The sequence below is a fragment of the Manihot esculenta genome, chromosome 1, assembly GCF_001659605.2.
Source record: "Manihot esculenta cultivar AM560-2 chromosome 1, M.esculenta_v8, whole genome shotgun sequence".
Taxonomy (NCBI): Eukaryota; Viridiplantae; Streptophyta; class Magnoliopsida; order Malpighiales; family Euphorbiaceae; genus Manihot; species Manihot esculenta.
Genome location: NC_035161.2, coordinates 6,442,800 through 6,469,643, shown reverse-complemented (window position 1 = coordinate 6,469,643; position 26,844 = coordinate 6,442,800). Strand labels below are relative to the sequence as shown.

The window sequence follows — 26,844 nt, the reverse complement described above, 5'->3', positions numbered from 1 at the left end:
AGTTCAAAAGGTGATTGTAATTTGTGGTAAATGCTTAAAATGACCAGCATTTGCGGAGTCGGCGAAAGAAAAAGGAATGTCTAGGAGATAAAGAAGTCTAGCATATGCAAGAAAAACACCTAAGAACTTAAAGTATGGAATGTGATGTTGCCAACACCCATGTCTCATAAAGCCAAATTACATTTGGATAACAATGGAAATGCCTGGGTTAGAGAATGAGCATGTGTATGCCTGTTAGTTGACTGATTTTACTTGAAAAGGTTGGCTTGAGATCAATATGAAAGGTCATTGAATAACAAAATTCTGACACTGACAAAATAGTGACAGCAGTAAATCACAACCTTTGTCAGTGGAATCTATTCACAATTCACAATTCTATCTGGACAATTGTGGGTTCAAGAAATGACGGGCATGAGTGGCTCATATCTTGTATTTGGTGGTGCGACTGCTGTGTGTTACGAATTGAATATGTTCCAAGAGTGATCTGAGGGTAAAATTTCCTTAATCTTTTCAAGTCGCTTCAGAATATCCAAAAAGGAAGGTCTTCTGTTCATATCAGCAGCCCAACACTGATCTGTTAATCTAAAAACCAGGGAAGGAATAAATTAGCAAATAGCAATAAAAAATGATCGTCAAATATGGGAAGAGGGTGGGCACTGGGAAGTGCGTTGGAAGGAAATTTCAAGTTAAACGCATTAAGCATTAACCATTATATAACGATAAAGATTAACCATTATATCACTTTCTTAAAATTTTAGTAAGCTAAAACCAGAACAAGGCAATGATAAATGAACATCAACACTCCATTTTCATTAATTTTTGAAAATCAACAATGTCAACTTGGTATGTTGGCTGTTTCAAATGCTTTACTGGCTTTGGGACAGTCCTCTTTTCTTAACATACAGTCCCCATTATTCATAATTTATTTTGCTCTATATGTATTATGTGTGTGTGGGGGGTGGTAGGGGAAATCTACTGAACAAACAATATATCAAAATGGACTTACTCTCTCAGCTCAAGGGTAAATCCTTTAGCACGAAAAGGTGGTCTATGGCCCTCTGCCACAATCTTGGCTGCTTCATAAGGCTCATAATTTGCAAGTGGTTGTTCCCCTTCAAGCATCTGCGTTAGGGAAGAAGATGCATTACTACTCATTTTGACTTTTGCTTCATTATGGTTTCTTAGAGAAATAAAAAATCACCTCATATAGTATCATCGCAAAAGAGAAAACATCAACCTTCTTATCATATTTCCGGTGCTTGAAAACTTCAGGAGCCATATACCGATCTTTGTTTTATTCCAAGAAAGAAAGGAAAAATAAGGAAAAATATATCTCATTCAATAACAACATATTTCATTACAAGATATGTTAGAAGAAATGACACTCACAGCTCCCTGTCTCGCCAGTCATTTTGTAAACATCATGACAATTTTGAACTTTGATAAGTTTGCTGAGTCCAAAATCTCCAACTTTCAAATGGTCAGTATTGGAGTTGACCAAAAGAACATTCCTAAGATTTTATAGAACAAATTTAATAGGTAAAAAGGGAAAAGAAGCTGGAAGTGTCAACTCAATATTCTCAATTTTGGAAGCAAGAATGTCAGGAAGTGCTATAACAAACTATGGTGCTAAAATTTAATGCAATGCCTAAAGCTTTAAACCACAGAGTTAGCTACCAGTGGATGAACATACATGATCGTTTTTCCAGCAGAATTTAATAAATAAGTGAACTCACCTTGGTTTCAGGTCTCTGTGAATAATGACATTTGGCTCGTTGTGAAGATAAGCCATGCCTCTGATCAAATAGTACATTAGCCCATAACAGAATTTACTGAAATTGCATGTACAACTTAATAGAAATTTTAAGGCAACATATAAAATAATTTTCTTGTTTTTCTTTTCCTCCGGATTATGAAATATGGTGTGATGCTATGGTGCACAAAGCTACATTGCCTGCAAATATTTCATTCTCCTGCTTGTTTAGTAAAGAATTATGCAAGAAAAACACGCAATAAAGAACTATCTGCTTATGAGCAGCTAAAGAAAAGGCATATAATGTGATATAAATAGGGCTTCGCAACTCTCCAATGAGGGCGAACAGCCATCTAACGCAGGGACAGATCTAGGATTTTTCTTATATGGAGGCAAACAAATTTATGTAAGCACATCACAATTAATCAAAATAGCCAACCAACAATCAAATCTATTTTATTATTTTACAATAGTTCCCTACGTGATTTCATATTTTGATACCGTTGAACATTTCTTTCTACATTTTAACAATTAACATCCAATACATCTTTCTGGATACAAGTAACTAAACAATGATCTATTAAGGTATCTCCCATATGATTATGCAATCGATTTTTTTGCCATATTCACTTAAGAAAATACCTTTTCTATAGGTGGCATTACAACTGATAAAATCAAAGCTAACTTCACAAGTAAATACATTATGGATAAACCACATTCTCTTATAATTGATTTTCTTATGAGAAATTTATCCATAATCCTAAGCATAGATTTTTCTTTGTTTAAGTAGAAGTAATGAATTATTATGATATTTTATTTATAATCTTGACACTAATTTTAAATGCTATGTGTACGCAAGAATATATATTGGGAAATTTATGTCAAAAAATTCTAATAAAAGACAAGTATGAAGGAAAAAACTTGCACAATTCAAAAATTAAATCTAAAAGATTAAATATAAAATTAAAAAGACAACTAACCTAAGCGATTTTTTTTTGTTTGCAGAGATGAGTGAATGGACAAATTTTCCTTTCTCTCCTAATACTTCTTGGCTTTTTTTTACTGCTTGAGATGTGCATCTGTAGTTGTATTTGAGATGTGATTCATGAATCTCTTTTTCAATTTTTCAATTTTGTTTGAGAGATAAGAAATGAAGAGTGAAGAAGAAGATTGAAGTGGAAGATCTTTTTATCTATATATATATATATATATGTTTTTTTTTTTTTGAGCTTCAAGTTTCAACAAGGAAAGAGAAAGGTAAGAGGTAAAAAAGGTGGGAAGAATTGAAAATGTGGAACAAAAAAAGAGAGAGAAAAAGAAGAAGGTTGTATCTTGGGAAAAAATGCCTTGAAAAGGAAGAAAGTAGTGTGATATAACAGAAAATATTTGACTTTTATCAGCAGAAAACATAATGGGGCAATAAAACATAAAGAAATTTATAATCCTACTATCAGCAGAAATTTTAAGGGATCTGGGGCAAGTGCCTCCACTGCCCCCAGTATGCATCTGTCGCTGCTATAATATTCCAGTTTGAATATGATAAAAGATTTACCAGTCTAATTAGTAAAGCCCAAATGATATCTCTGTTACGTGTCCGTTACCATGAACTTATAGATTGAAAGACTAACTACCGACAAACAAACCAAATACACGGGCACAAAAATCTCCACGTTCCCATCCATCAGTAGCAAGGAAAGCAAATGGAAGCTTGCAATACCTGGCAATATCCAGTGCAAAGTTAATGGCTGTTGAAGGACTTAGTGCGCCCTTTTCCTTGAGGTACTGATGAAGATCACCCTGTGATAACACATGAATACTATGATCAAGCAAGATTCAGCGTGAAGGAAAATTTCAATAGCTTTAGTGGAGGGAATATGAGATTTGGAAGAAAAGACGGATATTGAGATCATATACCCCCCGTAAATACTCGGTGATCAACATAAGGGGTTTCTTCTCAGTGACAGCTCCAAGAAATTGGACTATATTTGGGTGGCGAAGCTTCACTAGCAAATTAACCTCATGCCTGAAGTCCTGACTGAATCGGAAAGTGAAAATGTGTCAAGGACTCAACAACAATATATTAAACAACAGGGTTGGTTGAAAGTAGAATATATAGCTAAAGCAAGCAACAAGCAATCAGTTCCCACGAATGATGGCCAACTATAATACTTAGACTTAGTACAAGAAAAGTGTTGGTATCCTTGCGATATAAAATTTAAGCAGAAAATCATCACCATCAGAGAAATATTCTGAGATAATCATGTAAAAGTAGTTTCCATGCCTTTCAGAGAAAGAAAATATATTAGTCCCATCTTTTATTTTGGTTCTGATTGACTTTCATTAAAATGCAGTTCCAAGAATATTATGATACCTATTTCTAGAAAACTAACACATCCTTTGAAAAAGTTTATATTAAGGGTAGGCTAATGATGTCATATTTAATTTTGGTTATCAGTAATAGTTGATCAGCGTTTGTGTATCAATAAGCACAAACCAACTAGAAGGACTCACACCACCAATCTATCGTCCGAAAGGGACGGAAGTATGCGCTTGACGGCTACAGGTGTTCCACGCCAGTAGGCTTTTAAAATCTGCCCAAATGACCCCTAATAGCATAAACGGCTGTTAGAAGTAGAATTTACAGGTAGCTTTAGAGAAAACGCACAGCGAACTTCAAAGATGATTACTGCAAGTTAATAAATAGGTATTTTACATTGAGCAAACTGGGAGAACTTGAAATTCAATATTGGAACTACGCTATAATAACATTTTACCTCTCTTTGAACTATGTGGTAACTAAAAATAGTGCTAAATTTATTTGTAAGATAACAAAATAATTCACCAGTTAAAGTGCTAGAAGTATAAGATAACAGTTCATTACTTAACAATTCCATAATGGACAGATGAACTACAAAGGGAAGGTTGGGCACTTGGGCTACACCGCTCAAATTTGAAAGTTTCACCTGAGTGTCTATCACTTTCAGGGCAATATTTTTACTTTTCTTTTCAATAGGGATAATTGCCAAATAAATATGTTCTGCTATTTCCTCTTCAATTTTCCCTAATGTGAAAAGTAGACAGGAATTTTACATTTAGCTAATTTTATACTTACGTTAATAGAGAAAAAAAAATGCCCCATAGAGGAAACCCAATGTTAAGTTTATGTCAGAGGCAACATTGAGATTTTATGGGAAGTACCCGCATCAGTGCCAGGCTTGGAGGCTGATGGTACTAGTTGCAAATGAATTGATGGAATGAACAGGTCTAAGGAATAAAACAACAACATAGAACTCCACTAGATGATAAAGAGTGGATATATTGTTAATTTGTTATACTAGATTCGAGCAACTTCAGCAGTTTCGTAAACAACACTTTCATGAATCAGCAGTCTATAAAGAATCGAGCTTGATTACATAACATGGAAGCCTATTCATACCAGATAAAATCTTCCATAATAAAAATGAAAAAGCAAACATGCCTCAACGTTATGACTGACCAGTCCAACAAAAAATTATTTTCGATTAAGCAAGTCATAAACAAGCTTCAAACACAAACCCTGTTTCGGAGATGATATTATCTTCAAATACCACTAATAATCACAGGCACTCCTTGCTGCTGCAGCTGAACAAACATAATATCCTACTTATAATGTTCAACTGAAAAATTAACTGTCTTCACAATCCGAAAATAAGCATAGCTTCATAAAACAACGTGTCAAATGGGTTCATCCTAATCTGAAAAATCAGCAACCAAAAAAATAAAACCACACCTTTCCAATAATTGCTGAGTTTGAAAAATCAAGCTCAGATGGGTCAATTTCCCAGTCACACTTGCTTGGTAGGGGTGGTGCAACAGGCTTTGGTTCAAAATGGCTTCCATTTTGGCCCTGCAATTTGAATTCAAAACTTAGATAGGTAATTCATAAATAATTGAAGAACAGAATGAATAGGAACAAAAGCTTCTATATGAAGCATATAAAGCAAATGCATAGTGACACATAAAAAGTAAACATGAGCGTTCGGTATCCATTTGTATTTTCTAGAAAATTGATTTTATGTGTCTATTGAAGTATGATCACATCAAAAAGGAATAGACATGCTCAAGGTTTGAATTCTGAATTCGCTATCAACTCTTTATTTATACATATTAGACAAAGTAAGCCAACTTCTGATGGATGAAAAATATTAATATTACAAGCATTTGGCAGTCAGGGAGTCGTCAGCAAGAGTTTTAAGAAATACAAGGAACCAGGCCTGGGAACTTCAAATCAGATACCATATGAAACTAACCCCATCGCGTAATTGCTCATGAAAAACCACTAGCATAGCATATACAAGCTACTGCTAACTGAAAACATAAGACAGCAAGAGCTACAAATTAATCCCGATAAAGGTTGAAAGCGAGTACCAAGAAAGGGTACCATTCATTGAGTTTTGTTCATTCAAATACGCAGTTTATTTTCGTGTTAGGTTTCCAAGCAGATCAAAATTTATTCTTCTTCTTTAGTTAAAGTAAAATGTATTCCATTAATCGACCGATACATCCAAAATAGACAATCTACAGAATTTCATGGTTCAAAATTAAGAAAATGGTTATGCAGGTGCGGTAATCATCAATTCATAATAGTTAATGTTGGAAGAGGCTGCCTGAAGCTCCGATCACCTAGCATTTTTTTCCCATACTCATTTTGTTTGTTGTAAAACGAAAGAATAAATATATAATATCCAGTAAGAAAAGTACAACTGAATGCGTACTGTGAAAACATGTAAACATCTGAAATTTTCTTAGTAAGGAATATGATGCCATTATCAAATATTTTCCTTCAGAGACAGATTTGTTATTCCACAATCAAATACAGACGAATAGAAATGTAAAGACAAATCGATGAGCTAGAAAATTAAGGGAAAAAAGGTTGTTTGGAAATAAAGAAGAGAAGAGAAACACATCACTTACATAGGATAAACCACCATATGATTTTAAAAACTCAATTATGGCGTACTTTTTAGCTCCTTCTGCATCAGCTAAAGGCTTCCATGACAAAGATTAAACGTTCAATTAAGGATATTAAGCTCAGAGCAATTCTTCTCTGTATAAATTTAAGAGTATTCAGAAATGTACAAAACGAAATCGTACATTCGCGCTATATGATCAAATTAAATTGAATTCTAGAGCAGTGAACGAGTAATAGCAGAATAGAAAACAACAAAAACAATACCGTATTCTTCCAACGATCCTGGGCGTTGACATCAGCACCAAACTCAATCAAATACTTGGCAACGTCGATCCAACCGTGGAGAGAGGCAACGTGGAGAGGGGTGCGGCTATCGTAATCCCTAGCGTGGACAAGAGATGGATCCTCCTCAAGAAGTTTCCGAACAGCGGAGGCATCGTTTTGATGAGCGTGCCACAGTATCATTGAAGTCCTGCTGACTCTGGCCTTCTCCCTTTGCTTGGCCGAAGAAGGTGGTTGGGATCCGCGGTCGGAGGAGGAGGAATTACCGGAGCTCATGGAGAAACAGTGGATCGGATCAGAAGAGAAGATTCGGTTACAGTTGCTTTTCGAGAGCGCGTATGAGTTGAGTTTCTTTGGTATTGGCACTGAGAGATGGAAACAGACGAAGACGTAAAGCGGGAGTTTGTATCCGTTATTCCGGTTTTACTTTTTCAACAGAATTATAAAAGCATGTTATTTTCTTTTTTTTTAATTATAAAATAAATAAAAATTACTACTAGCTCCCTATATTTAAAAAAAAGTATTCCTTCAATTCTATTTCAAAATCACTCAAATAAAATATCCATATATTTTATACACTTAACTCTTTAATGTTAAAAAAAATATTACATATTTTAAATATTTATACTATTTAATTTATATAGTTTTAATTTTATAAATTATTTAATCTATATAATTTTAAAAATATATATTATTTAATTTCTCAATTAAAATTAAAAAATTAACAGTTTTTTTATAGAACGATTAAATAGTATAGTTTTACAAAATACGTGACAAATAAATGAATATTTTAAAAAATTAGAGACTTAATAATATTTTTTTCTAAAATAAAAATATTAATTTTATACACAATAATAAATAATAATAATGATAATAATAATAATAAATTTCACAAAATTATTTAGGAAGTTTTTGTGTTGTCATAATTATAACTATCATATTAATAATTTTTTATTATTTTCTCATAAAATAGACCTATTTATTTATCAATAAATTTTATATTGCCCTTACTAATATATTTTCCATTCATATTCTTTACTATTTTTTCCATATTTTGCCGTTCAATAAGATGATAAGATGATTCTGCCGTTAGCCAAAGTCACTAATCGTGCTAAAGCCACCATCAAACAATCGACAGATGATTCTAGAGAATGGTTGAATGGGATAGTGGCTTGGCTGATGTTGTTTTTACACCTTCAGTGGGTGATGCTCATACTCTTTTGAAATGTGCGGATGAAAAACTTACTGATGCTTATAATTTCTAATCAATTGGTTAATTGGTTAAATTTACTTTAAATTTATATAATAAAAAGTTAAAAATATTAAATTTTATATTTTGATCCCAAGTTATTTTTAAATTAAAATAAAATCATCAATTATTAAAATTCTTAAATGTGAGTTATATTTTGTTCGATATAGTTATTTTTAATAATAATTTAAAGATAAATTTAAATTAAAATATGAAATTAAACATTTTTTATTTCTACTATATATTTATCAACAAATTTAACTTTTTTGTCGATTTCAATTTATCTAGACCATATACTGTAGATGAGGTAAAGGAAGCCCTTTTTGCAATACATTTGGATAAATTTCTAGATCCTGATAGTTTTGACTTGGGTTTTTTTCAATATTTCTGGGATATTTTAGGACACAATGTCACTGCCGTTATGCATGTCTCCCGCTGTCCTCGATGGTTATGCCTCTACTCTTGATGATGCCCGTAATCCATATTTGTAAAACTGTATTTTAATATTTTTATTCATTAAATATTATAATTTTTATCATAATTAAATAAATATCTAAATATTAAAAATATTACTTTGAAATAAAATTTTATTAAATTTATAGTTTTGAAGTTGAATTTAAAAATAATTTTTTAAAGAGTTTAAGTTTTAAATGTAATACTTTTAAAATTTAGATATTTATTTGGTTGTCTTATATATATACGAATATATATGTGGCCTACCTCTATTGTCCTTAATCTTAAAAACAAAGGCCAGAATGTATATTCGATTTGTGTCCAGTATCTTTATATAACATGCATAAAAGTATTATCTAGCTTCTGAATTTTATCTGAATGTTATTTGAATCTTAAATTTTTTTAGAGGGACAAATACACTTTAAAGTAATTTAAGTAATTTAAATAAGTATAAATAAATTAAAATAAATAAATTTCTCATATTCATTCTTCTTTTATTTAATTTTTTTACATTTTCACACAAATCTCTATCATTTGTATCTTTCTCGGCTCTTTTGAATCAACTTCGAGCTTTTTATTTTGAATCAACAGTTTGTTAACTAATTTATTTGCCCAAACTAAAACTTTTAAATTCATCCATTCAGAGTAATTACATCCCTTAGAATCGGCATTCTATTCTTTTTTCATAAATATAAAGAAATTACTAAAATCAGAAGGCAATTCCTATTTATTCAATCAAATTCAACAATATAATACACAAAATAACTCACATTAGACTTTGTAATCATAGAACCTGCATTCAGAATTGGTATTCTTTCATGTTTAGTAATTCACCAAATTATCTTCAACTCAACTGCTTCTTCGTGAATGATTTCTTCCAATTCTAAATGAACTTGACATTGAAGATGATGGTTCCACATCCTAACTTAATTAAATGGATGACAATAATAAAAGTCTCGTTCAACATCTAAATCCTTAAATTCTTAAATTTTTTAATTTTAAAACATTATAATAATGTAATGGCTAATTTTGTCACAAATGCCCGATAATAGCTTGTTGTCCATGTAGCGGACAATCGAATCTCTAAATTGATTTTAAACTTTGTTTTAATTTATTTATACTTATTAAATTACTTTAGAGTGCATTTATTTTTTAAAAGAAATTAAAAATTTAAATGAAAATTCAGATATAGTACAAGGCTAAATAGTCGCTAATACCTATATAATATCATTGATAAAGTTGTGGCCGAGATAATCACGAATAGGTTGAAGCATGAGCTTTGTGATGTAATTTCTGATGTTTGGAGTGTGAATTTTCCCATGTTTGAATATCAGAAATAAAATAAAAAATGATGGCAAACCTTTGAGATATCAGGTGTAATTCTCTATAAATTAAATTGAATGGGAGAAAAATGAAAATTTTCTTTTAAAAAAAAAAAATCTATTAGGCAGTAATTTTTTCACCATTAACCTATAAATATAGCATTACATCTCGAAAGAGACTTTTATGGAACAAAATGGAAGTTTAATAAATTTTTATAGTATTTTAGAATTTAAAGACAAAGATGAACGACCAACAATTAGGGGCGTTCGATTTAGAGAAGAAATCTCACTTTCATTTTCGAACTTGAACACATCTCCAACATTTTACGTCCAATTTTTCAAACCTTTTGATTTTAAATCAAATTAGCCACTTTTGTCAAAAAGAGAAATAATAATTTTTCATATTTTTTTAATAACAAAATATTAAATTTATATTTTAATATTAAAAATTATTTATTATAATTTTAATATTGTAATTCATTAATTTATTATTTCAATATTGAATTTATTTATTTTATTATTAAATTAGTAATTTATTTTATTCTAACAAATAATTTTAGTATTAAAATATAAAAATTTAAAAACTAATTATATTTTTTTTCCACGAATGGGCCACAACTTAATCAAATAAAAAATGTTAAGGAAATTGAGCTAAAAACTCAATTTTAGACAAAATTAGACATCACCAACAAAAAAAAAATGTTGGAATGAAACAGCACATGCTAACCTCACTCCTTGCTCCTCAGTCCTCGCATGAAATTTGGAGAAAGAGTTGTCAAATTGATGTCTGAAACATCTGAGACAAAGGGTTCTCTTTCTTTCTTTCTTTTTTCTCCTTTAATTAAAAAAAAGAACATAGATTTGATGTACTTCGTCCAGAAATAAACTGTCTTCAAATATAAGAATGATGTCAACAGCATATTTAAATGAACTCACGCGTTATATATATACTCTCAAATACTTGGCCTTACCTTCACATGCCAGTATGAAGGTCGTTAACAGAACGAAAAGAAGAGGATGAACCTGCCATTTCATCAGCTGTGGCATGTGTCAATCTACAAAATTCTCAAATCGGGAGTTCTTTTTTATTATTTTCTTTATTGACCAGAAATAGCAGCACAAATTATAGAAAAGCAAAACAATGGCAAACATATGCGATTTCAAAGGCAGCATCAACAGCATATAGCAGATGCTTTGAGGATGAAAGTAACAATATATACAAAAATACACATGACAAAGTATAGCAGGTATCAAATCATTCCAAGTGTTTGTTAGTGATGTGAAATCTTAAATGAAATAATAATGATGATTGCAATCACAAGAGCAGCGATCACTGAGCCAACGATCCACTTGTTTCTGGTTATTCTTCTTGACATCGATGACAAGACTTTCTTACTTTTGTCAATGGCATCATCTACTCCATGAAGCTGAAAAATGGTAAATATATAAGGAAATGAATTTAATAAGACTATTCAACAGTGGATTAAATAGTGATATGAATAGTGCTTTGGCTGGGACCTAATCAAGGATATGTGTTAAGGAGGATATGTGTTAAGGATTGAAATCCTAACAAGTCAGAAAGAGAGGAAAGGGAGAGAAATAGAAGAAAGGGGAGAAGTGCAGAGTAGAAAAATTAGAGAGAAAGAGTGATAGAAGAAAGAAAGCTTGATTAATATTGATAATTCTTGGAATGTCAATACAAGAGATGATATCTGTGTTATAAAGCAGACTCAACAACTGCTAGTAACTAACTCAGCTTCTTGACAACAACATAACTTCTTCAGCTGACTACTTGATTCCTTTCCTGCTTTTCTAATGCCACTTCATGAATCTTTTGCCACTTAATAACTCTTTTTCTTTCTTATACCTAAGAATATGCTGTAATGTTTAGGGGTAATGTATGTTATGTTGGCATTTGGTTACCCTCTAGGGATAAATTAGTAAATATCTACTTTGATGGGCCCTTTCCACTAGAGGTGAGCAAATTTCAGTAAAAAAACCCTGATCCTATCTAATTCACTTTCCTAGTCAATTTTTTGAGATATCGTTTGGTTTCAATTTTATTTTTGAAAAATTTCAACTTTTATATTCGGTTATTTAGGTAACAAAAAGAAGAAAGATATTAACCGAACTGAACTAATTTTGCGTCTTCTGCTGCCCTACCAATTAGTCCATCACAGCCTCCTCCTCCTCCTCTTTTTCTCCTGCTTCTCCCTTCATCCAGTGAGGGCAAGTGCCACCAACTTTCTCATTTGGAGCCACTAGCATCCCCCAACCCACCCACCAACCCCCCCCCTCCCCTTTTTCTCCTGCTTCTCCCTTCATCCAGTGAGGGCAAGTGCCACCAACTTTCTCAATTGGAGCCACTAGCATCCCCCAACCCACCCACACAACCCCCCCCCCCCCCCCCAAAGAAAAAAAAAAAGAAGAAGAAAAAACACAAATTGCACTCATGTGTGCTCTAGTTACCTTGATGGCTTAATTGTTCAAACATCAGTTTACCTTGACGCCAATCTGCTTATACCAAAGTCAACTTAACCCAGTGCCAATCTCAAGTCTAGTTGTACCAGACTCAACTCACACTGATGACATGCTTGACTTTTGATTTGTAATTTATTTTATTCTCATCTTTATGATTTATGTTGGTTATTTAGTTGTTATTTTGAGGATGATATTGAAAATTTTATTATGATATGTAATGTTGGATTTGTTTGAAATCTGAAGATCTATGCTTGATTTATTTCAGTTCCTGAAATATGCAAACTATAATATGGATTTGTTTCTGTTCTTGTCTGGTGTTTATGTTTACTTATTGAAATTTGAAAAGCAATGGGGCCAAATAGATTTATTTTAATGTAGCTAGATAATTCCTTCGGTTGCTTAAGAAAGATAATTTGGTATTTCAATTTGTCCAATTTGCATTGCAAACCAGTACTTTTTACATGGGTTATAATTGATCCCACTTTCTTAGGTTTGTTTTTCAATCAGACACAAGTCTTTCATATATTTGCTATCATTTTTGGACTTGGCAAATACGGTGGGTAGTTACAATTTTGCTGAACTTTCTTAAATTAGCTTATATACATAAATAAAATAATTTTATGCTCTATTTAAATAAATGTGAATATCAAATGACACTGCGTTTAAATTAAGATTGCACTAAATTTTACAATTTTCCACTTAAGTATAGAATTCAAATTCATAATAATTTCTAATGCACCAATATCTTTATGGGACCTTAATTGTTTTTTTATTATTCTATATTATCTTCTCAAATGGTAGAAAAATTAATTAGTTGATAGGATCTCTGTGTTTGATCCAATATATATAACATCAGTTAATTTAATATTTTATAATAATTATAATAAAAGCAATAATTGTTTATCTTTTGTAATGTTCAAAAACTGATCTGGACAATATATAGAGCTCATTTCCTCATTAGAAAAAAAAAAAAAAATCATTTTTTAGCATCTAGTCAATAATTATACCTCGTCATTTTAATATAAAAATAATTCATTATGCTTTTGATAAAATTTTATTATCTCCTACATTTTAGCATTTTTTTAACAAGAATATCTTACTGAATGATGCTTAATTCCATGACATGCAATCACAGTTACACAAACGAATCCCATTATTGGCGATGTTATATGGGCTATATTTTTAGCAATATGTGGCCTGTCAGCTAACAACTTATACAACAATCTGCTACTTCTAGTCTTCTACTTTGTTAGTTCACAAATTAGTAACTTGCCAATTGAAGAATTGTGAAAGCTGTCAGAGAACATACACAATTGATGATAGACATAACAGTAACCAACAGAACTCAAGACCTGGACACAAGAATATTAAGTAGAAAAAAATTGAGCATCAACTCAACAAATGACATCGCCACAAACACCCCTTCCACATCAAACTCTGGCCATCCCCATCGCCACAAACACCCCTTCCACATCAAACTCTGCCCATCCCCACCCGGAGGGTGGGGGTGGGTGGAGAGAGAGAAAGAGAGAGGGAGAGGGAGGGAGAGAGAGAGAGAGAGAGAATACCTTATTATGAGCATGTAGGAGAGTTTGGCGCTGCTGATGCAAATCTTCGAGAATTGAAACACCAAGTTCCTCTGTCTCCAGCATTGTTCTTCTACTCTCCTTAATCCTGTCTCCAGACTGGTTTAATCTTTCTACTGACATAGACAATCTTTCTCGCTGATCTGCAGAAACCTGTAACATCATTGACCAATTAGTAAAAATTTCACCACCAAATAAACTACAAATCTCACTTGTAAATTGTTCAAAGAACCAAAGCATCAAACATGCCTGGCAATCTGCACATGAATGAAACCAAATGATAAATGCCAAAGACAATAAAAAGGTTAACATGTAAGTTGAGGATTTGTGAAAGCAGTATTCACCGTTAGAACTCAACTAAACTTGTGTTTACTCCTGTACTCCATACTAGAGTACATTCAGTCATTTAAATTCAATAAAGAAAAACTAAAGCAGCTTGTTCAATAAAAAAATAAAATAAAATAAAATAAAGCTGTTGGCACCGTTTTTAACTTTTCCTTAACCCAAAAAATTTCAGTGACCAGGAAGCTAATCCGGCTACAAAGATCCCTTGCCGAGCAACAAATCAATACAGCCTCAACAATAGCAGCAGAAGGAACAAGTGATAAATTCCCCCAGGGGCCAAAAAAAGTACATAATGAAATTTAGCAGAAAGCTATACACTGGTAACTACAAAGCAACCAAAGGCATGTTCAGTAGGACGCAATTAGAGATTGAGATAATTTTTTTTTCTAAAATTACATACTAAGAGATTAAATCAAGGGGATCACACGATAAAAACAAATGATATATATTACCGCGTGCACATCCGCCATTCCAGCCTCCAACAACTCTTCACGGGCAGCATGATCAGCATTACCAGACGTTATTCTCTTAAATTCCCTCTTTAACTTATTTAGATCAGACTTATATTCCCTTAATTTGGCTAGAAGCATAGCCTTCACATTCGGCTGCAAACTCCTAGCCTCAAGGTCCATTTTCCGAATCTAACCAAAATAAAACCAAACATTAAACCTAAAAACTCCAAAAAAAAAAAAGAAGAAAAGCAAAATAAAGAAACAAGATCTTCAAAACCGCACCAAAGCATCACAATCTTCCAATCCAGATTCTATCTCCGAGATCTTCTCCTTCTTCTCCTCTGCAACTTTTTTTTCCACAAGATTAACGAAAAGTAACAATCAATTACAATTATCTAGAAGGAAATGGAAAATCAATGGTTATGATTAGGAATCATTACCTCCATCAGGAAGCATAAAAATGGAGTTGCATTTACGGGAGAGATTTGCAGAGAGCTCGCAGTACTGGCGCTCGTATCCTTCGAAGACATCACTCATGACTGCTGAGCAAGAAGAGAACAGAAGAGAAGATTGGTCTATTACAGGAGAGAAGGCAAGCGAGTAGGGAGAGAAACGAAAGGATTTAAAATGACAGCCGACGGAATCGTAAATTCTTAGAAATAGATGACTTCTGGCAGCTGCATTCTTCTATTTGACTTCAGGCTGACGACGGTATTTTATTACTTTCTCATCCGGTAAAACGGTGCGTTTATGTTCTTGTAGTTTTTGTTAAAGTCTTTAGCCCGTTTTGCAATTTCTTTTAACGGATTTTGCAATATAAAGTGGAGTATGCCATATAATATTTGAAGCTAAGAGGGGCAAACAATCAACTGTAAAAGATATCTTTTTTTTTTTTTTGTGATTTACAAAAAGTTAATAGTATTGTATTATTAATAAATTAATTTTTATATTTTCAAAAACTCATAATTTTTTTAAAACAATTATTTCGGTCATTAGCTTTAATGCATTTTGTCTATTTTCTAAATGTATTTTTAACATATTTCATTAGTCAAACTTATTATTAAATATATTTTAACATATTTCAGTAGTCAAACTTATATTAAATAATATTCGTTATATAATTTTTATTTTTCTTTTTTTATTATTCTAAAATTATTATCTATTTACTTTTTTTACACTAATACTTTTATTTATCTATTTAAAAAAAATATACATTTAAACACTTTTGTTCTAAATAGGTTTTCTTCTTTAGTATTAACAGCTTAATGGATAGAGGGAAAAAAGTATAACAGGATCAAAATTCAAGGGATTTTTAGTGAGCTTTTGAAAAATAACAGTATCTGACATTTTCCAATTGACCTATATTTACAACTATTTTTATTAAAAAAAAATTATAGTTATGTAAAATTTCTATTTAAAAACAAGATTTGTCATCTTAATCAATTGATACATCAAGGATATTTAAAACCAATTAAACTTATGGAATAATGTTGTGAGCGGTAAATATGGAGTTAAAAATTTTATAAAAATTCAATTTAATTGATATCTTTTCTAATAAAAAAAATTCAATTATTTTTAAATTAAAAAATTTTCATTTAAAAGAAATTGAAATTTTACATAATTTTACAAAAATTTATTTGTTTTTCACAAAATGAAGGGTAAAAGAAAATATATAAAAGATAAGACTTTTTATTTTATTTTTACCATAAAGCATTTTTTTTCCAAGTCAAATGACTTGGGGATATCTCCAGACAAAATAGTGCTCTTCAATATCATGCTTAGGAAACCTAATTAAGATAGAAGTCCAAAATTTGTAGTTCTGTACATTACTGAGCAAGCCAATACAAATTATAGGATTAAATATCCTACAAGGCAGATGAGGCAATTCTTCCCTTCCAAATTTTCAAAATACAAAATCACAAGGGTAGAATCATTCACCTGCAGAAACATCCTACATGATGATCCTGCAGAGAATTACATAACATCTTCAGGGAACTCCACATTTTGGTAATGACAACAAACTCTGCCAGATGAAATTGAAGCAGAGATAAGAAGCATTAATACAAGAAGAGGGATATAAGGCCACAAATTCATATCTCTAAACAAAAGACATATACCATGTTGGCTAATCTCTTCTGTGCAACTTGGGAAAAATAGCATGAGATCATACCAAGACTTACCTCAATATCTACCACTATCCCAGTTAATTCTGGCAATCGGACATGAAATCTCAGCTATGTGCGTCAGAGAAAACATAATACAGGATGATGGTACACTGTAAATATTAACCTCCAGCGCCAGAACCTTCAGAAGCTACTGATCCATTTGAAGGAACAGAACCTGTTTCATCCAACACCAGATTCCCAACTGTTTCGGCTGGCTTATGCTCTGACTGCTCCCAGTCTTGATCAGGGAACACCTCAGATTGTAAAGATGGAGCAATGTTATTCACATGTAGCCATGTTAGCTCCCACAAGCTATCCCCACCTAAGGCACTTCTCTGTACCAGTACTCCCTTAGCCTTCATCACTAACAAGGTGTTCTTAAGAAGCTCAGGCACTACTTCCTGGAGTTTCTCACTCTTCTTCCCTCTTACTTTAACTTTCAGATATTTTTCCATTCGACTGAGCACCCCCAGCCATAATTTACAGAAAGTAGTTAACTGAGCAAGGTCATGCAGTAACTGTAAAAACACTTTTGAAAGGAGCTTTACAGCAATAATTAGAGTGCCCTCCATGTTTCTGTAATCCTTTTGAGAGTGTCCCTGAGCAATTTCAAGCAAGTCATCAAGCATTGTAAAAATTACCAGATCAAAACACTGTAACCACAAACCATGTGGCAGATTGATCCCCTCCACTCCTCTCAAGCACTTTTGCAATGATAAAAGGGCATGGTTCCTAACATCCTCTCTCTGATCCAAACAAACTTTTCTTAATCCCTGCACAACCCTCAGCCACATCTCCCCAATATCCTGTGACAACTTTGCAGCTTCCTCCTCCGCCATTGTTTCCTTAGCCTCATGAGACCACCGAGTTAAAAAATCAACAGAGCCTGCCATTAGATCTAGTGCACGCACAGACCTTTCAGACTGTGCCACACGAGACTCTGCAAACTGCCTGGCTGCATCAACACAGAGGACGAAATTGGCAGGTACCAAGTGAGCTCCATCACTCATAATGAACAACAACGCATCAAATCCAGCTTCAGAAGCTTCAGGATGCCGAGCTGTGATGGAAAGTAGTGAAGTAATTGTACGCCACCCCATCAGAGATCTGATATGGGTAGCATTAGCTTTCACAAGGCGACTGACTTCTTGTGTAATTTGTTCACAGTAAGCATCAGCAACACGGGCATCAAGTTTCAAAACAAGTTGCAATGACCTCAAAAGTTCATCAGCCAGGTTTTCTTTGTAAGGCAGCAGCCGCTGGCAAATCCGGAGGAGTCCAAACACAGCCTTCTCTACTAAGGCACAAGGCATTACAGTTGATTGAACAATATTAGCTATGTGCTCATAAACACCCTGCCACAATAACACTATCCTGTCCCGGTTGTTCAGAGTAATTGCAATCAGCAACTCCAGACAGAAAACTGCAGTATCTTCATCCTCTGGAGAGCTGTTCCCTTTCTGGGGACGGCCTGCTGCCCAGATAAGCGCTCGAGCAAGCTGTAACAAAGATTCAGCTTGCAAGAACTTACTCTCAGTAAATATGCTGTCAACATGGCATTTTTGGATAGTCTGAAGCGTGCGTTGGTGAGCAGCTAGTTGTTGTTCAGTGGGTTGTGATCTTGGCTCCTCAGTGTCAAGGGATAAGAGCTGACTAAACCGACCCATCAATCCAGAAGATCTTCTTGGAGTTCCCATGGATTGCACATGAGCTGAAGACAGAGAATTTGAGATAGGTTTCCCATGACCAGGGTCAGCAGAAACCTCAGATTCATCAGCAGCATCACTGGCTACACGTGCCGGTAGAAGACCAAGTTTGTGCAACCTTAGAATGCAATCCAGAATATTTCTCCAACCAGTGCGAATATAATCACCATACCTATTTGCAATGGTAAAAACAGTCACAGTCGCCATCCTGGCTTTTGGGTCATCACCAAAGGCTAGAACAGGTTCTTCAAGCAATGATGGATTCAAGAGGGTTGTGAACTTACATAGAGACACAACTAGATCATCCAGTACATCTTCAAGATGATGACAGGCAGATATTTTTGCAACAGCTAAGAATCCATCAATACATGTCTGGTAAACATCCTCATGTTCCGCATGATCAAACACAACAGAGATAGCAGCAATCGTGGGACCTGACATTATAGCAAACATATCATGGTCAAGGTAAGCTTTTGAATCCGACACAATAAATGGTGCAGTTTTCTTGGATTTGAGCATTAAATCAATCCAACGACTAGGTGTCATTTCAGGGAAACCAGCTCCTTGTTCTGGAGTTGTGCGTATCTCATTCTTGCAAATGGAGTGGTATAGTTCTGACAGGAACTCTCGAGGCAAGTCATTGCCTCCATTGATGTGCCTATTATTCCGGATAAAGTCCTCCTCTGTCATCTTTTTCTTCACCTGCACATTATGCTGATCTGTGTTGAGCATTATGAGAGAATAAGATAACAAAAGAGCAGCATCCTTGTTAGCTAGGATCTGCGGTGATTGCTCATAGTATCTCTCTGAAAATGCCTCAAGCACCCTCTGTATTTTTTGAGATTCTCCAGGCAACCTAAAAGTTTCCAAGAACAACCGCAGAGCAGTGTCCAAATTCATGCCCTGGAAATCAAATGTCCCAGCAAATTCATGAAGTACTTGAACACAAAACTCATCATGATTTCCCAGGAAATCACCAACAAGGTTCTTATCTAACCCAGCAGTATACCTGAAAAAGCAGGCCACACTTTGAGGGTCAAGTTTGTCAGGTAAGAGGTGTGTTCCTTGGAGAAATTCTAGGCCTTTCTTCGGGTCACGATTAAAGTGATCAGCTCCAATCATCAATCTTCTCTTAATATACTTTCTCCGCCGGACAAAGGGAACCCAATGATTAGGATCACTGTAGTTGTCACACTTCACCATCCAGAATGGTGTATACTCCTCAAGGTTCACCGGTGCCTGTTCTGAATTAAATGATCCATTGCCAATCCTTTCAGCCATCCCCTGAATAACAGCTATGAGACCATCCAAAGCAAGAATATGCATTGCAGACAGCGGGCAGTTCACTGGAAATGCACTCTTTGACAACAAATTAGCTAGTTCTTCAAATACATTACTGCATGTTATGTCACAATCCAAATTAGCATACATCTCAACCATAAATGTTTTCTGCCTGCAGAAGTCTACAAGAGCCTCCATAGCAACCTCTTGCTGTTGGTATGAAGCACCATATTTGCTCTGTGCAAGCCTCAGAATGACACAAGAGAAGAAAGCCTCTAGCTGCAATTTGAGTTCATTTCGCAGATGGTGATACAAGTTAAGAACAATACTACAAACCATTGAGAGAATAAGCGGGCTCATTGACAAGCCAAACTGCATCAGATTACGAAATAGTTCATCCTGAATCAAACTCAACAACCTGGGGTGACGATGAATAGAAGGACCACCCAATTCTATTGCTGAATTGATTAATCCCAACGCAAAAAGTGGTACATCTTCATCAAATGCTATTGTATTAGATCTGGGGCCCATTCCCATATGTTCAACAACATTTAATAAAGAACACAAGAAGTGAAATATCTCCACCATGCAAGGGACACCATATGGCTCTGTCATGAGCTGCAAATCATATGGAAGGGCATCTTTTCCACTACTACCTCCAATTGTGCTTTCTTCCATTACAGTTGCCACCAGACCCGTAGAAGCACTCGAACCATAGCTAACAGAAGATGTTTGCCCTTCTAACTCAGAACTGCCATTCTCTATTTGTTTGCTCACAAAGGTGTAATCATTATCTAGACCAGCAATCTGTAAAAGAAAGAAGGTTCTACAGATTTTGAGTTATTAGACAAAAAGTAAAACCATGACATAGGCACAGAAGAAAAAAAAACATATGATTATTCATTGCTTGACAAAAATATTACAGTTTTAAAGGAGGAGGTGGAGGATACTAACAGATCAGCTCTAAACTATGACCCACGTAATAAGTCAGAGTAGATTACATCAAGACATTATATTTGCTTTTTGAATTTATACCCAATTGTCTAAGCACCAGAGTTAAAGATAATTAGGAAAAAGCTTTTGCAATTGTGAACAAGAACAATGTGCAATTGTACCTCCTGTTTGGCAGGACTGACTCCATTAATCAGCGCATGCTCTGTGTTTTCAATATCTGGAAGGTGTGAAAAAATGCACCTAACAAGTTCATGCATTGTGTGCCGAGCTATCCGCTGTAATAACTCGCCTTTAGTTCCTGCTTGGTGAACTATACGGAAACAAGTGTTCACTATGGTACAGACATGCTGATTACTAAGTGTGACTGATGCTTTACCTTTCATACAAGCTAGAAGAACCTGAAGAATCTTCATTAGTACCACCTCTTCTGACGCTGGATCAGTCACCTCAAATCGGCAACTTGTCACTGCATCAACTACCAAGTGCATAGCATCTTCAACATTTACAGTGTTTTGATCAATCACATCAAGGGTTAAAATCTTGTAAACAGATGACAAAGCAACCCCAGTGATTGGAGCACCAGTTTCATCTGATCGAATAACATCCAAAAATGGTTGGAGATACACAGAAGGATTGATGGTATGCCAAGGATGCTGCCATGAGAATATCTGTTTCCTCAGTGCCTTCAAAGACTGAATCAAAGAGTGCTCTAGCTGGTCATCACCTGACATATATCGTCCGCCCCATCTTACATTTCTTCTCATGACTGCCAATACTGCACCTACCTCCGCATTAATCATGCATGCTAGAGTAGCCTTGTTAGAATAGGAAGAGTCACAGTCTTCAGGTTCTTCCTCAATTGCCTTAATTCCTGATTGCAGCTTTAAGCGACCCATTTTGTAGAAGATTCTTTGTACGCAAACCAATTTCTATCAGTGTCTACCAGTTTGCTAAATGGAGGAGGCAAAATAACTTGCCTGAAGCATACCCTTCATACTACATGGTTGTAAAAAACAATCAATACATGTTCATTAGCCATAAACAAGTCAAAAGCAGCCCAAGAAGAATAAGTCTGCCCTGATGCTGCTCTATGATATAATGTAAGCACGCATATCAACATGAAGCTCATGCACTCTAAATTATTAAAAGAGCACAAATCAACGTAATCATCTCTCATGTACTTAAAAATTTTCTTTTAGGGGAAAGGGAAACATTATATATTATTTCAAATATAATAGTTGGAAGGACATTCTCCACTCCTTCCTCTTCAAGAATTTGATTGACCCACAAAATTAAAATCATCAATGAGTAGCTATAAAACCCTAATTGAATAATCTAACCCAAAATCAGGCATAACATAAAAAAATTGCAATCAGAATTTTCAGAAATAAAGCGTTAGTTGCACACATTCATGCACACAAGAGGCGACTATAACACCCCGTTGACTGTATATGATAATGGAGAGAGAAGAAACAACGGATTACTGCACACTCTACTAAGAGTCTGACTACACAAGATCTAGCAAAAGAGGTATAAAGAAATCCAATAAAAACCCAGAAAGAAACAAAAATTAACAAGAAATAATCCAGATTTCAATTAACCAAAAATTATCGAAAAAATGGAGAGAATTGCATGAATCACAAGATTCAGAAACATTTTCTTTGTCGAAAATTTCTGGGGAACCAAACAAAGGGTTCAATGCCAAGAACCAAAATGCCAAAAAAATTAAAGATAATAAAGAAATAAATAAGAAAGCAATGGGTTACCTGTGCGTGGATCCAGAGAGTGAGATCCGCGAATGAACTCTCTATCTCTGTGCGACACAGAGGGAAAGAGAGACACAGCGAGGAAAGCAAAGGAGGACTTTGTTGCGACACTGCAGAGAAAAAAGGAAAAATAACTTAATTATAATTTAGTACGTATAATTTAATAAAATATACAATTTAGTCCTTATGGTTAATTACAAGTTACTCTCTACTTATAACATCACGGTTAAGTATCTGTTAAATTTATTTATATTTTTAATATGCAATAATCAAATCTTTAAAATTTAATAAAATTTACAGTTTAATATTTAAATTTAAGTTTTATATTTTATTTGAAACAATAAATTTTATATTATTTTTGCTTCTCATTCAATATAAGTTTTTATAAATTTAATAGTTAAAATTTCATTTTTTTTTAGAAAATAGCTTGAATTTAAAAAATATTTTTTGTGAAAAATATTTTTTGTAAATAAAATAATATATTTTTATTATTTAATTTTAATTTAAAAAATAAAATTTGTTAATAAATTTTTATATAAAGTCTTAATAAAGATGTTTTTTTCTTTTCAACCGATAAAATGGTTTTTTTTTTAAATGATCTATTTTTTATTAAAAATATTTTTATTACCTAAATTTTTGAATTTTTAAATAATAAAAATATGAAAAATATTTTTTTAAAAAATATATTTTATAAAATAATTTAAAATAATTATTAAACAACCATCTATAACTTTATAATTGTATTTAAATGTTATATTTAATTTGAGATTTTTATAATTATCCATCAATATTATAATCATTTAAGAATATATCCCTAAAATTTAGGGATTGTTTCCTAAAGTTCTCGACAAATATTATAATTAAATTTTTTATAATAAATTTGTAAATTGTTATATTTTTATAAATTAATCATTAAATATTAAGATTATTCAAAAGTAAGATTTTATATATTTAAAAATTGATCTTTAAATTTATAATTGTATATTGATATCTGAGATCTAAAAAGAGATGTGGTTTTTATGTGTACGAAAAAACTCCGTCTGAATGGTTCATACTTTTCTCTTTTATTCTTTTTTCTTTATTCTTTAATGACGCATAACCGCCACCTTACTACAGTGCACTTGTCACTATCTCATAGAGCCGTACGTACGAACGTACCTATCTTCTCACCACTGTCAGACAACCATTTAATTTCCTTCCGGCGCTCACACTGCTAGGGTCGTGACATAGCTGGGCCTGTTTTCCTACTCGCCTATCGCGTTAGAAAAGCTGGGTCCCCTTTTGAGTAGCCTTAGGTCCCGGTCAGCCCAGCCTGCTTAATTGGAGACGGAGTTGCGTGCTAATGGATCATATTACATAGTGGGCTTTAATGGGTGTTGGGCCTGGCTCTCATACAAGGGTTCGACTACGGCCCGGATGCTAGTGGCCCGGCGGTCATCAAGTGCCCCTTTATCTACTCATTAGTTATTCCATAATTAATGAGGGGGTAAATCCTGAAACCTCAATTATGACCGCACGGCCTTAGGGAGGATCCTATCAAAACGTCTTTTCTTTGCCTTTACCCATTTCAAATTCGTCTTCTCGACTTTGCTCTCGACTCTTCTTATTGCTTTGCTTTCGACATTTCGTTCTCTCTTGCGTTCGCAATCTCTGCTCCGAGATACGTCTCACTCTTCCCATGGCTTCCATTAGGATTCCCGAAGTTATGGATTTGATATCCTCCATTACTCCCTCTTCCCTTCTCAATTTCTTCTCCAGCGAGTATCTCGATACCTCCATCTATAGGGTTAGGGCTCAGTTTGTAACGTGAGGGTTGTATAAACCCATAGGTCTTGATAGACCCTCAGAAGGCCGTAGCTTGATTTTCTATGTTAAAAGGTTTTGGTGACTTTCTCTATCCCTATTTTTTATTGTCTTTGTTTGATCATTTCATACACACATGCTATTTTAACTGTTCTTTGCTGTTCTGCTTTTTTTTTTCCTTGTGGCTTATCCCTTTCCTTTACCCCCAGGTTTGTATCTTTCCGAGTTGAGCTTGGAAGGTTGGGCAAGGTTGTGGTAATTTATTTCTAGGATCAGTTGGGTCATCTCTCTTGTAGAGGTTTAGGCTTGTGACTTTGCCCTATCCCTGGTGGAAATCCCTTGAACATGACCTTTACGTAAAAGTATGATGAGAGTTCATGTTCATGTCCAACCTTGGGACTGTCGTAGTATTGTCAATGATTGACCTTTCTAATTGTGTTTTTCTCTATGGAGTTCTGACTTGTTTTGTTTTTCTCTTTTCAGCTTCTTCTTCAATGTACAAGTCAAGCTTGGAAGAATGAAGGTTTGGAAGATTGCTTTCTGAAAATCTGTGGCAATTGGGATTTTTCATGTACAAAGATGCTTAGTGAGGCTTGCCCCTACTTCTGCCCACCTTAACCCATCTGAATTATCGCTGCTCAGAGGTTTCGCTCTCCAGACGCCGACATTGGCCAAGTCTTCGGCAACCCCCGAGTGGACCTCTTAAGAGCCCATTATCATCAGCGAGTCTGTCGAGGGCGGTCCCTAGGGAGATACTGAGATTGCTCCTCTGGACATCCAACCCCTTCAAATTGTGGCCACCGTCGTGATTGGAGGGGCCACCGGTAAGCAAGCACGGACCTCCGAGCCATCTTCCGAAGTCAGAGTGCCGGGACCGGCAACGTGTCCTGCTAAGACTGTGCCTCCCCCATGCGCAAAGAAAAAGGGGTTGCGGATTTACTTTGGAGGGTCCTAACGCCAGCCATGATGAAGCCTGGGCCAGCACGATGAAGCTACAGCTTGTGCTGTTATTCTAACAAGGTTACAGCACATGAGAACTTGAAAGGCATGACATCAGCAGCAGAGGAGTCTCGCCTTCAACAACAGAGGAGTCTCGCCTTCAGCAACAATAATTTCGCCAAGAGATCAGTGTTTTGGAAGAGAGATGTTCTTCCTATTGAAGGATGCCTGGGCTGTAGAGGATAGGGTCCAGCGAGCTTACAAGGAGCACTTTTCAGAAGTATAAAGACTTCTGTCGAGTTTAAAGATGTCATCCACCCCAGGCTTGTGAGGCGCGACTGGAGGAGTATAAGGCCTCCGCGGAGATGAAGAAACTATATATAAGGAGGCCTTCCAAATGTTCGCCTCCAGCTACAATCAGGCTTGAAGTCGGCTAAGGATGCCCCCTCCACTCCGTTGGTGGACCTACGAGCTCCAGAAGTTGATTCTGATGGAGAGGAGGTGCGCTACGGAGAGAATGACAACCCTTTGCCCAAGGTGCTCCTCATTTGCCTCCTGGACTTGAGGGGAGACACCATAAGATAAACCCTCAACGACTTAGTTAATTCTGGTTCTCCCTCTTCTGCAACTTTTGTAACACATTTAATAATCACTAAAGTTGTTTTCTTTTGTGCACTTTGTCTCTGTTTCTATTTATTGTGTTTTTCTCCTGTTTTCTGACTTGGAACTTTGTGTATGACGACCTGTGGATGTTTAATAGCTTTCACGTATTCCATCTCAGTGTATTTTTCACTTGTATACTTAAACTATTTTTGAATATAAAGAAATCCAATAAAAACCCAGAAACAAAAATTAACAAGAAATATCCAGATTTCAATTAACCAAAATTATCGAAAAAATGGAGAGAATTGCATGAATCACAAGATTCAGAAACATTTTCTTTGTCGAAAATTTCTGGGGAACCAAACAAAGGGTTCAATGCCAAGAACCAAAATGCCAAAAAAATTAAAGATAATAAAGAAATAAATAAGAAAGCAATGGGTTACCTGTGCGTGGATCCAGAGAGTGAGATCCGCGAATGAACTCTCTATCTCTGTGCGACACAGAGGGAAAGAGAGACACAGCGAGGAAAGCAAAGGAGGACTTTGTTGCGACACTGCAGAGAAAAAAGGAAAAATAACTTAATTATAATTTAGTACGTATAATTTAATAAAATATACAATTTAGTCCTTATGGTTAATTACAAGTTACTCTCTACTTATAACATCACGGTTAAGTATCTGTTAAATTTATTTATATTTTTAATATGCAATAATCAAATCTTTAAAATTTAATAAAATTTACAGTTTAATATTT

At 34.4% G+C, this 26,844-nt stretch overlaps 3 protein-coding genes across 5 annotated transcripts; all 3 read right to left on the bottom strand.

Annotated features, from left to right (window-relative positions):
- Positions 1-105: 105 nt before the first annotated feature.
- LOC110626126 (integrin-linked protein kinase 1) lies at positions 106-7,380 on the bottom strand. The gene is made up of 11 exons (XM_021771883.2): positions 6,969-7,380; positions 6,707-6,781; positions 5,523-5,639; positions 4,265-4,359; positions 3,668-3,788; positions 3,471-3,550; positions 1,737-1,796; positions 1,390-1,511; positions 1,202-1,287; positions 1,007-1,122; positions 106-582 (listed from the first exon to the last, which is right to left on the bottom strand). The coding sequence occupies exons 1-11, from the start codon at positions 7,260-7,262 to the stop codon at positions 456-458; spliced, it is 1,293 nt and encodes a 430-aa protein (XP_021627575.1). The 5' UTR covers positions 7,263-7,380; the 3' UTR covers positions 106-455.
- Positions 7,381-11,066: 3,686 nt separating this feature from the next.
- Positions 11,067-15,568, bottom strand: LOC110625285 (vesicle transport v-SNARE 12). Of its 2 annotated transcripts, none has more exons than XM_021770913.2 (5): positions 15,315-15,568; positions 15,157-15,215; positions 14,875-15,063; positions 14,060-14,230; positions 11,067-11,437 (listed from the first exon to the last, which is right to left on the bottom strand). In XM_021770913.2, the coding sequence occupies exons 1-5, from the start codon at positions 15,409-15,411 to the stop codon at positions 11,282-11,284; spliced, it is 672 nt and encodes a 223-aa protein (XP_021626605.1). In that variant the 5' UTR covers positions 15,412-15,568; the 3' UTR covers positions 11,067-11,281. The 2 variants fall into 2 exon arrangements, with proteins under 2 accessions (XP_021626605.1, XP_021626596.1); XM_021770904.2 differs by having other exon boundaries at positions 11,139-11,437; positions 15,157-15,221.
- A 1,084-nt stretch (positions 15,569-16,652) lies between these two features.
- On the bottom strand, positions 16,653-26,596 carry LOC110625274 (ARF guanine-nucleotide exchange factor GNOM). 2 transcript variants are annotated; one of them, XM_043954456.1, is made up of 3 exons: positions 26,535-26,596; positions 21,142-21,976; positions 16,653-20,833 (listed from the first exon to the last, which is right to left on the bottom strand). In XM_043954456.1, the coding sequence occupies exons 2-3, from the start codon at positions 21,874-21,876 to the stop codon at positions 17,159-17,161; spliced, it is 4,410 nt and encodes a 1,469-aa protein (XP_043810391.1). In that variant the 5' UTR covers positions 21,877-21,976; positions 26,535-26,596; the 3' UTR covers positions 16,653-17,158. The 2 variants fall into 2 exon arrangements, with proteins under 2 accessions (XP_043810391.1, XP_021626579.1); XM_021770887.2 differs by lacking the exon at positions 26,535-26,596 and adding an exon at positions 22,747-22,881.
- Positions 26,597-26,844: the final 248 nt, after the last annotated feature.